The sequence below is a fragment of the Panthera onca genome, chromosome D1 (genome assembly GCF_046562875.1).
Source record: "Panthera onca isolate mPanOnc1 chromosome D1, mPanOnc1 haplotype 2, whole genome shotgun sequence".
NCBI classification, from domain to species: Eukaryota; Metazoa; Chordata; class Mammalia; order Carnivora; family Felidae; genus Panthera; species Panthera onca.
The window spans coordinates 91981231-91993316 of NC_138348.1; the positions used below are offsets into that span (position 1 = coordinate 91981231).

A 12086-nucleotide genomic window follows, 5' to 3' on the forward strand; every position below is an offset into this window, starting at 1 on the left:
GGCCTATCTTTGTTCTTCCCTCTGCCTGGAATGCCCTTCTCTGCCTTGTGCACCTGGCAAACTTCCATCTGTCCCTTAAGACCCAACTGGAGGATCCCTTCCTCTGTAAAGCCCCCCACTGTCCAGGCTGATCACCTCACTTTGTGTCACCACTGAACCTTGGATACAAACCACCCGCGGGAGAGTGCTTATCCCATTGTACTGTGCCAGTCAGACTCCATGTCTGTCTTCCCCACAAGACTCTGGGGGCATTACAAGTGTTCACCCTGGTGACCCTCCAGAGCCTAGTACATGGCCTGGTACACAGTAGGTGCACAATTAATACAATGAGTGTTGCCAGTTGAGCTGAGTGCTTTGCAAACCTACTAGAAACGGTCAAGAAAGAATACACGAATACTTGTGTCAAACAGAACTTGGCCGAGTAGTAGGAGAATCTGGCTGTATTATTTTCCAAGAGGAAGTACGTGGCAGTGGATAAGACAGTACACATACAAGTCACACCAACTTTAAGAGCATCCTCCTTTGGATCCCATATTTGTGCAACTGGTGCCACAGAACACATATTCCAGGAGATCCCTCTGGGACCCTGAATGGCAGCAGCCATCTAGCAAGATGCAGACATATCTCCTTTCCATGTAGAAGACAGAGCAAGTATAGGGACTCAAAAAAAAAAAAAAAAAAAAAAAAAAATCACGCCAGCTTGAGCCAGAAAAACCTAGTGCAAATGTGGCACAGGGGGATGAGGACTCCCAGCCAGCGGGGTCTTCCCAAGTAGGAAAGCGGCCTGTCACTCCACACGGCCTCCCGCACACCTGCCAACCACCCTTTCCTTACTTCTCCCATGTATAACTGACTTGGGGGGGCCCTTGGCCCCCACACCCAAGGGCCCCCTCCCTTCTTCTGGCCCGGGAGACATGGCAATGAGTGCCCTGTGTCTGACCACCCCCCAAAGCCACAACCTGGATCTTGGGCAGAGTGGGTGAGAAACGTTCAAAGAGAACAAGGGTGAATGATGAAGAGACAGAGATGGTGAGAGCCAGCAAGTGAGCAAGGAAACGCCTCATCCATCATATTTAAGGCTGAGCATTCACTTGGGGCCGACTGCAGGCGCAGGCTCTGGTTGGCACTGGGCTTCGGCCCATCAAGAACTCGGGATCTCTTAGCTAAATGGCCTTGCATCTGGTCTAGTGGCTGAAGACACCGCCAAACCTCACATTAGCCTTCGGGAGAGGAGGCCCTGTGCTAAACCACCAGGCACATCAGGACCCTGCTCTCTGGGGAACGAATGCAAGGGGAACGAGTGAATGAAGTTTTTAACTCTGGGACTCGACTCCCAGAGGCGGGTTTGCACAGGCAGAACCAGGAATAAAAAGTCTGGAATGGGGTGGGGTGGCTACCCTGGCGTCAGTCTTGACCCATTCACAGACCCAGGTGAGGGCACAGTCATTCTGAGACAGTATCAGCGCTGAGGCAGATACAAATTCTCCAAAGGCCTGGGCTGCTCTGAGAGTCCCACAGAGCCTCAGCGGCACGCCCGGGACCAGGGTCGAGCCTCTGGCCATCCTGGATAAAACAGCGGCCACCCCAGTCCAGCATTTCCCGTGCTACTCACCCTGGTTGCTTTTCCCCACAGCACACTCACCCTCTCCCGTCCTGTGCAGTTACTTACACATCTGTGCGTTCACTCCTGCACAAGGAGGGGGCAGGGGTTCCACAGTGCTGTCTGTGCTACCCCAAACCTGTGGAACGTGCTGGCCCCTGCCAGATCCTCGAGACAGAGACTCCGGCCACAGGGAGCACTCTGTGTCCGCACCCCCTGGGGCCAGTCTGAGGCGTGGCGGCCAGTCACCTGGATGCTGAGGCTCTGGGACTCCAGGTGGGGCAAGGTGATGTTCTTGTAATCGGCCCCCGTCTCTCGGACCAGGTGGAGGTCCTGGCGCAGGTACTTTTCTAGGTGCTTCTCTGTGGCAGGGTAAACCACGGTTGTCTTTACGTCTGTAATGACAAACACAGCCCGGGACTCCAAAGTTAGGTGCACGCTCTGCACAGTCCTGTCACACTCTGGTCCCCAGCACAGACAGGTGACCCCCACCCCCATCTCTGATTCCCCAACGAAAGGAGCCGAAGGCTAAGAGGTTATAGTCACCCGGGACCCATGAGGCGCCTCACGCCAGTAAATTCATAAGTTGAATCACACTCAGCATCTGGGAGTCAGAGAGTTTTCACTGATGATGGGTCGCTGGGCCCCTCACCACCCTTCCCCACTCTGTTTTCTAGGCACAAGAATGAAAGGTTTCTGACTCTTGTCACGTAGCAAATTTCTTGGTATGTGGCTTTCTAGACCCAAAGCTGAAGATCTGACTTAAAGCTAAGTAGCCTTCCCTCATGCAAAGCAGAGCAGCAGAGCACCATGGTTAAAGGCGTGGACTCCGGAGCTGGACTGAGTTCAAGTCCTGGCTCTGCCTGTTCCTTCCTCGGGACCCTGACCCTGGTCCAGTTATTTAACCTTCCCAAGCCCCTACTCCCCCATCTGTCAACGGAGGATAATAATAGCTCCTATGTCACAGAGTTGGGAGGATTAAACAAGTTAATACCTGTGAAGCACTTAGAACATTGTCTGACACAAAGCAAATACTATGTAAGTGCTGGCTATTTTTAATCAGCCTTTCTCAACCCTGGCATGGTCCATATTTTGGACAGATAATTCTTGTCATATGGGGACTGTCCTGTATGCTACAGGACGGTTACCAGAAAGGCAGATTTCTACCAGGATGTTAGTAAAATCCTGTCTCCAGCTAGGACAGCCAAAAACGTCTCCAGACATTGCCAAATGCCCCCTGGGGGATGAAATTGCCCCCAGTTGAGAACTGCTGTTTTCATCAGCAGGAAGTCTTATAGTTTTCCTAAACAGACACTAGGCTAGGGTTCTAGTCCAACACCACCTGGCTTTGGTTAAATCCTTTTCCCTACTTCTAATAACATCTGCTACAACTGTTATCATTTATACATAGTGCTTCCACATAGATCTTAAGGGCAGGAGAGGAAAATGGTGTTCTAAAATCAGGAGACATTTCTAATATGAACGACCCAATGTTAATATCCTCAATGGGGAAAAACCGAGAGCTTTCCCCCTAAGGTCAGGAACAAGACCGGGATGTCCACTCTCGCCACTGTTATTCAACATAGTATTGGAAGTCTTAGCTTCTGTAGTCAGACAACACAAAGAAATAAAAGGCATCCAAATCAGCCAGGAGGAGGTCAAACTTTCACTCTTCGCAGATGACATGATAGTCTATAAGGAAAACCCAAAAGATTCCACCAAAAAACTGCTAGAACTGATTCATGAATTCGGCAAAGTTGCAGGATATAAAATCAATGCACAGAAATCAGATGCATTCCTATACACCAACAATGAAGCAGCAGAAAGAGAAATCAAGGAATTGATCCCATTTACAGTTGCACCAAAAACCATAAAATACCTAGGAATAAATCTAAACAAAGAGGTGAAAAATCTATACACTGAAAACTACAGAAAACTTATGAAAGAAACTGAAGAAGACACAAAAAAATGGAAAAAGATTCCATGCTCCTGGATAGGAAGAACAAATATTGTTAAAATGTCCACACTACCCAAAGCAATCTACATATTCAATGCAATCCCTATCAAAATAACACCAGCATTCTTCACAGAGCTAGAACAAACAATCCTAAAATTTGTATGGAACCAGAAAAGACCCCGAGTAGCCAAAGCAATCTTGAAAAACAAAACCAAAGCAGGAGGCATCACAATCCCAGACTTCAAGCTATACTGCAAAGCTATAATCATCATGACAGTATGGTACTGGCACAAGAACAGACACTCAGATTAATGGAACAGAACAGAGAACCCAGAAATGGACCCACAAACATATGGCCAACTAATCTTTGACAAAGCAGGAAAGAATATCCGATGGAATCAAGACAGTCTCTTCAGCAAGTGGTGCTGGGAAAACTGGACAGTGACATGCAGAAGAATGAACCTGGACCACTTGCTTACACCAGTCACAAAAATAAACTCAAAATGGATGAAAGACCTCGATGTAAGACAGGAAGCCATCAAAATCCTCGAGGAGAAAGCAGGAAAAAAACCTCTTTGATCTTGGCCGCAGCAACTTCTTACTCAACATGTCCCTGGAGGCAAGGGAAACCAAAGCAAAAATGAACTATTGGGACCTTATCAAAATAAAAACCTTCTGCACAGCAAAGGAAACAATCAGCAAAACTAAAAGGCAACCGACAGAATGGGAGAAGATATTTGCAAATGACATATCAGATAAAGGGTTAGTATCTAAAATCTATAAAAAAAAAACCTATCAAACTCAACACCCAAAAAAAAACAATCCAGTGAAGAAATGGGCAAAAGACATGAATAGACACTTCTCCAAGGAAGACATCCAGATGGCCAACCGACACAGGAAAAAATGCTCAACAACACTCATCATCAGAGAAATACAAATCAAAACCACAATGAGATACCACCTTACACCTGTCAGAATGGCTAATGTTCACAACTCAGGCAACAACAGATGTTGGCGAGGATGTGGAGAAAGAGGATCTCTTTTGCATTGTTGGTGGGAATACAACCTGGTGCAGCCACTCTGGAAAACAGTATGGCGGTTCCTCAAAAAACTAAAAATAGAACTACCTTACGACCCAGCAACTGCACTACTAGGCATTTATCCACGGGATACAGGTGTGCTGGTTTGAAGGGACACATGCATCCCCATGTTTATAGCAGCACTATCAACAATAGCCAAGTATGGAAAGAGCCCAAATGTCCATCGACAGATGAATGGATAAAGAAGATGTGGTGTATATATATATATACATATACATATATATGTACATATGTGTATATATATATACATATATATGTACATATGTGTATATATGTGTGTACATATATGTGTACATATGTGTATATATACATATATGTATATACGTATATACATATGTATATATACGTATATGTATACATATGTATATGTATATACGTATATACATACATATGTATATATACGTATATGTATACATATATGTATATGTATATACATATATGTATACATATATTCATATATACATGTGTACATATACACATACATATACATGTATACATATATACATATACATATATACATATACATATATATATATATATATATATATGTACACAATGGAGTATTACTCGACAATCAAAAAGAATGAAATCTTGCCATTTGCAACTACGTGGATGGAACTGGAGGGTGTGATGCTAAGTGAAATTAGTCAGAGAAAGACAAAAATCATATGACTCCACTCATGAGGACTTTAAGAGACAAAACAGATGAACATAAGGGAAGGGAAACAAAAATAATATAAAAACAGGGAGGGGGACAAAACAGAAGAGACTCATAAATATGGAGAACAAACTGAGGGTTACTGGAGGGGTTGTGGGAGGGGGGATGGGCTAAATGGGTAAGGGGCACTAAGGAATCTTCTCCTGAAATCATCGTTGTACTATATGCTAACTAATTTGGATGTAAATTTAAAAAAATAAAATTAAAAAAAAAAAACAAAATCAGGATGTTTCTCAACAGACCCATGTCCTGCCCAACTCTCTTACTCTCGATTCAGAGTGCTCGCCCAGGGTAACCTGAAGGAAGCCCAGCAGGCACACTTTAAAACTCCAGAAATTCCTGCAAGCACCTACACTTTCGTACGTGGTCTGAGGACGTAGGCAATTTGAATCCCTGTTTCACAGGAGTCAGGACTTCTGCCTCGAGATGTGACAGAGGCAACGCCAAATGTGAGGTTTCCTTACCCTAAAAGCTGGTGCTCTTCAAACACCTACCTGCTGGCCGCATATTATTCCAACAGTCCAGTGGGGACAGACCGAGGTGCTAACCCAGCACACAAGTTCCAGTGAGCATCAAACACCAGTCCTTCAGCTCTGGGAACACAGCAGCTCAGCGCAAAGACACAGGCTCTGGACCTGAGTTGACACCACACTCCCCCCACCCGCTTACAGACAGTCCGACCTTGGGTGTGTTATTTAACCTCTCGGGGCCCCAGTTTCCTCATCTGTTAAAGACTGGTCACAAAATCTGCCCTTAGAGTTGCTGTCAACATTAAACGAAACATGTCATCTGGACCAGTGGGGGGCACCACGTCCCCTCCACTTCCTGGGAATCTCTGGATCTGACCCTGAAATGGAGGCACAAAGGCCTCCTCACAACCCTCGAGGTGGCAGCAAAAGTACTTCCTCACTCCCAAAACCCTCTAATGGCCCTGGGAGAAAGGCCAGAGGTCAAGTACACCAGGTCCCAAGAGATAAGAAACTGCCAGAAATAGACCCAATGGCATTGCCTTGACCCTTGCAGTGTGCTCCAGGAAAATCCCTTATCCAAGAGTAGCTTTGCAGAGAACGGAGATTCTAGCACCAGTGGGCCTGGGTTCAAATACTGGCTCTGCACTTAGCTGTGTAACCGGGCGCGGGTGACCTACTGTATAGGGTGGTTATGAGAACTCAGTGAGCAGTAGGTGGGAAGCATTCAGCAGGTGCCCACCCCCACCCCCATGCCCCCTGCACAGAGAAGTTCTCTCACAGGCTAGCTCTCACTGTTGCTGTGTTTGCTGTTACTTTGGTAGCCTGGGCTGGGCAGCGGGGAGAAAAGCCATGAGCGGAGGAGCTCCCTCCATATGGGGGATCCGGCCGGAGACAAAGGCCACACTCACGTTGGAGAACAGCCCGCCCTGCTGGCAATGACCACCGAGCCCGGGCTCACAGCCTGGGGCTCCCTGGCTGTTTCAGATCAGAAAGCTGCTGGGCCCAGGAGCACGCCCCTGTCTGCCAAGGCTTGTCAGAGACCGCCCCAGCCACCCAGGGTGCTGGGAAGCGGGCGCCTCCCCAGGCCAGCCCCCTCCCGCCTTCCCCTTCCTCCCGCCTTCCCCTTCTGCGGCAGGGAAAACAGAAAAAGGCATTTTCCAGCTCCTTACTTCCTGCCATCTTTCTTCCTTTTTTTTTTTTTTTTTTTTTTTTTTTTTATTTATTTTTGGGACAGAGAGAGACAGAGCATGAACGGGGGAGGGGCAGAGAGAGAGGGAGACACAGAATCGGAAACAGGCTCCAGGCTCCGAGCCATCAGCCCAGAGCCTGACGCGGGGCTCGAACTCACAGACCGCGAGATCGTGACCTGGCTGAAGTCGGACGCCCAACCGACTGCGCCACCCAGGCGCCCCCTTCCTTTTCTGAGAAACTCCTGCTTGGATGTGGATGCAGAAGCCCCACTGCTGGACCCTGGACCCCCTCAGAGCTAATCACTCTTGGGGGCCAGGCCTCTGTCAGGCCACCACCAGCAGCCCCGGGCAGGAGTGGGCTGGCTTCACGTGCTGTTGACAGGGGTGGGGGCTGTGCCCCTTCAAACCTGGACCGTTCCCCTGGGTTCCCAGCATTGTCTACACAGCCCTCAGCCACCCTGCTCTAGCCCTTTCTCCAACCTCATTCACCACCATCACCCCCTCGATGTCTCCGCCCCGGCCACACAGACCTCTTTACAGTTCCGCTAACTCACATCCCATCTCTAGGCCTCTGACCAGCTGCTCTCACCTAAGTCAAGGTTGGAGTTCTCCACCAGCCCTGCTGAAGGAGCTCCCCTTACCTCGTCCCTGTCTATCTCGCCGATGGCTTGCTTTTTCCTCACTCCTTACCACCTGACAGTACAGTACAGATTTATTGTCTGATTCTCCCATTAGAATGTAGCTTCCAGGAGGACAGGGGTTTTTGTCTACCTTTAAAAATTGTTTTAATCATTTTATCCCCAGCACCAGGAATAGCACTTGGCCTGCAGGAGGCACTCAACGAAGACTGAACAAGTGGATAAATGAATCTAGCCTTTTAGGCTTAAGCCCCAGGAAGGGCATTTTTGAGCCAAATGGATTAAAACTTCTCTGATAAAAATCAGTATGCTTCCCAATGCTAAGTTTTTTTATTGGCAAGCAAAAGTAAACTTTGGTGTCTATCTAAATGCCAAATCAAGACGTTGACCTGCAAGTGAACTTCATGAGGATTTTGGTCAAGTGTCAATGCCCAATAAATGCTCAAACCACCAGGTGAAAATATGTTGGGGAACAGGATGTCCACACACAGTCTCAAAGTATCTTCCTGTAGATTACTTATTAATGACAAAGGGCCCAGGTGCTCAGAGTTAACATCACTCCTAACAGGACACACTGCCATCAGGAGCCTCCTGAGGGATGTGCCGTGGTATTCTGGCCAAAAATGCATGGTCCGAATCGGATCACGAGGAAAAATTAGCCCACCCTAATCCAGGGACATTCTACAAAACAAGTGGCTTGATAACTCTTCAAAAGGGTCAAAGAGAAAATAAAGGAAGGCAGAAAGGCTGTTCCGGATTAAAGGACACTAGAGACTGGACTGGATCCTGGATGGGGGAGAGGTGTCCTGCTGGGAAGATGGTATTGGAACAAGCGGTAAAATTTCATAATGGTGTCTACACTGCAAACTAGCTTGGTATACGTGGGAGATTTCCTAAAATTGACCACTTTACTCTGGTTCCTAGGAAACATACACTGAAGTGCTTAGCAAGGAAGGTTATAATGTCTGCAACTTACTTTTCAGTAATAACAAGAGTGAGCAAAATATCATATAGGTACATACGGAGAGAGAAAAGGCAAAAGTGGTAAGATGTTAGCAATAAGGCTTTTACAAGGGAGTTCTTTGCACTATTCTTACAACTTTTCTGTAGGGTTGATTTTTTTTTTTTTTTTCCAAAATAAAAAGTAAAAAAAAAAAAAAAAAGTGTCAATATCCTCTGGACCCTCAGCGCTAATTGCTAAAAGACATACCAGGCGCTGTTCTAAGCCCTATACGTGCATTAACTCATTCACTCCTCACAACCAGTGTGAGGTAGGTGTTATTAGGGTCCCCACTTGACACAGAAACGGGTGCCCTCGATCCCACAGCTCCATCTGGCTCGGGACTGGGCTTCAGCTGTGGCATCATGGTGCCAACCCCGTAGGTCAACACACGAGGCCTGAGCACCTTCCTGGTGCCCTCTGCCAACCTCCGCTTAGCAAACTGACTGCCCAGGGTAAGCATACCTGGCACGTCCCCACCCAGCGTTCCCCTGTGGCTAGAGAAACAACAAGGAGCCCCCCCCCCCCAATCCTGCCCTCCTACTGGTATTCTTAAAATAACAGCTTGGAACAATTTCGAACCCCCTCAAAACCCATCTCTCGATAATGTTCACAGTACAGCTGACCCCTGAACAACACAGGTTTGAACTGCATGGGTTCACTTAGCAATTTTTTCCCCCAATAAATACAATAGAGTATTGGAAATGTATTTTCTCTTCCTTATGGTTTTAACACCATTTTCTTTTCTCTAGCTTACTTCAGTGTAAGAACACAGTACAGAATACATACAACACACAAAATATGTGTTCATCAACTGCTTCTACCATCGCCAAAGCTTCCAGTCAACAGCAGGTTATTAACTTTGGGGACAGCTCAAAGTTGTATGTGGATTTTCAGCTGCATGAAGGGTTAAGTTTGGGGGGAGTAGTTCAGTTTTCAGGGAGTTTTAGCCGGGAGTTAATTTAGAGGGGAGTGGATTTTCAGCTGCACGGGGGACCGATACCCCTAACCCCCGCACCGTTCAAGGGACAATTGTACGTTCAGAGGACTTCCCTGATACTCCTTATGAAACCACTCCACCTATTGTGCTTTTTCAAACTTTGCTTTTATTTTTAATTCAAGGCATGCTGGCACATAGGTTAGTCACATGAAGCCAGAAGTTTCCTGCTTTTCCCCACACACCACTTTCAATTCTTCTTGACGTCTCTTTGCTTGTGTACTTCCACAGTTTTAATTACAGATATGTTTCTATCTTGTTCCCCCTTGACTTCTCACTTTTACTATTTCTTATTAACTTCCCATTACAGAGGTAAGGATTTAGCTTTTTTACCAGCTATCAAAAGCACGTGTGCATGTGGGGACCCTCCCTGCACACTCTTTTCTCTCTTACCCCCTAATCTCACAATACAACTATTGTACAATTTTGGAGAAGTCAGAATAAAATGTTAACACTACCATGATGATATAAATGCTTTCACTGCTGAATACTACGACTAGTTTTCCTTTTCAGCACAACTTTGGCTATGTGTAGTTAGTCATTACTCTTATCTGCTCACTTTTCTATTAACTTGTCACTAATTCATCCCTACATCCACTTCCGTTTATAGAAATCTCTTCTAAGTTTATTTGAGAGGGGTGGGGCGAGAGAGACTCCCAAGCAGGCTCTGAACCATCAGCGTGTAGAGCCTGACGTGGGGCTCCGTCTCACAAACTGTGAGATCTTGACCCGAGCCAAAATCAAGAGTCGGACACTTAACTGACTGAGCCACCCAGGTGCCCCTATATAAATCTCTTAATGTTCAAACCCAGAAGAACACAAGCAATGTGTCCTCCCGGAGCCTCTGACCCACTCCAGCAGGTGTCTGTGAGGAGCTATGCCCGGGAGCTCAATGCACCACCATCTGGCAGCCGTCTCCCCTTCTCTCTGCTGCTGGACATTTTGCTTCCTGGATCCCCACTATCTTCCTCTTTCCTGTTTGCATCTTTATTTTGCTAAAGCAGTGGTTCCCAAACTGCACTGTGCACCAGAACCACCTGACTGAAGACATCTGGGGTGGGCAAAGATGCCTTTTTTAAGAAGTTGCCAGGTGCAGCCACTGCCACTGGTCCTGGTTCCAGGACCACACATTAAGGACCACAACACTAAGGCACAAAGTCAAGTTGCTTCCAGAGCTGTGGAACAAGCGAGATATATTTAGAGACTTGGAACATCTGAAAATGTCTGTGTTCTACTGTCACAATTAAGAGTTTGGTGAAAGGGGCGCCTGGGTGGCTCAGTCGGTTGAGCGTCCGACTTCGGCTCGGGTCATGATCTCAGTCTGTGAGTTTGAGCCCTGCATCAGGCTCTGTGCTGACAGCTCAGAGCCTAGAGCCTGGAGCCTGTTTTGGATCCTGTGTCTCCCTCTCTCTCTGACCCTCCCCCGTTCATGCTCTGTCTGTGTCTCAAAAATAAATAAACGTAAAAAAAAAAAAATTAAAAAAAAAAAGAGTTTGGCAAAAGAATTCTATGATGCAAAGCAGTGACCCTCAAAATATGAAAGCTCCACGAGTTTCTAGATTGCGATGATGCTGTTGAGAAGTTTGAGGTCTTTCTGATCCCCATACCTTTGTACTGACCCGTTTTCTTGTTGTCCTCAATGTCCCAACCATGTTGATGGGTCTCTGAGTGGTTTCTATTCATCCCCTGATCTGGGTAAATGGACTTTCAATCTCAAAAATCCTGTTCTTCAGTCCTGGAAAACCTCTTATTTCTCTGATTATTTTCTCCCCCATTTTCCCCACCCTGTCTTTCTAGAATGCCTATCTGAATATTTAATATTTAGCTTTTTAGATCCATCTTCCACTTTGCTTTTCTCTCCCATTTTCCATCTGTGTCTTTTATTTTTTTTTAGTTTTTGTTTTTTTTTGAGCAGCAGGCAAAAGTTTATTAGAGCATAAGATCAGAAAGTAAGAACAGTAGGAAAGCTCTCTTTACAGAGGGGATGTTAGAAAGTGAATGCCCTCTGTGTCTTACCGCTCTAATTTTAAGGAAGTTTTAACTTCTTGTATTGAAATTTTCAGTTCTACTGTGCATTTAATTTCCAAGAGCTTCTTAAAAAAACTCCTTGTTGATGGTATCTTATTCTTATGCCTTTGATATATCATTTGTCTCGGACGTTAACGACAGTTTTTGCAAATTTCTTCTCCCCACATAGTTCCTGTTTCTTCCGAGTTCTTTTCTTTTCCTTCCTCTCTTTTTCAACTGACACTTTCCTCAAGTCTGGTCACCCTTGCCTGTCCACTCACTCATATCGGAGGGCCGAACACTACAAAGCTGATGGGAAGCTCTGTGGACATACGTGTGTTCACCTGAAGCTTCATTTTAGGATGGTCAGGCTATGCCCTTGCATGACGGAATCCCCGAAGGTTTGTCT

At 46.3% G+C, this 12086-nt stretch overlaps 1 protein-coding gene across 2 annotated transcripts in view; it reads right to left on the reverse strand.

The window, feature by feature from the left end:
• Positions 1–12086, reverse strand: part of DCPS (decapping enzyme, scavenger) — a 52548-nt gene that overhangs the window by 17694 nt on the left and 22768 nt on the right. For both annotated transcript variants that reach the window (XM_060605193.3, XM_060605192.3), the window contains exon 3: positions 1850–1995. In XM_060605193.3, the coding sequence (XP_060461176.3) occupies positions 1850–1995 (146 nt within the window). The remainder of the gene's footprint in view (positions 1–1849; positions 1996–12086) is intronic.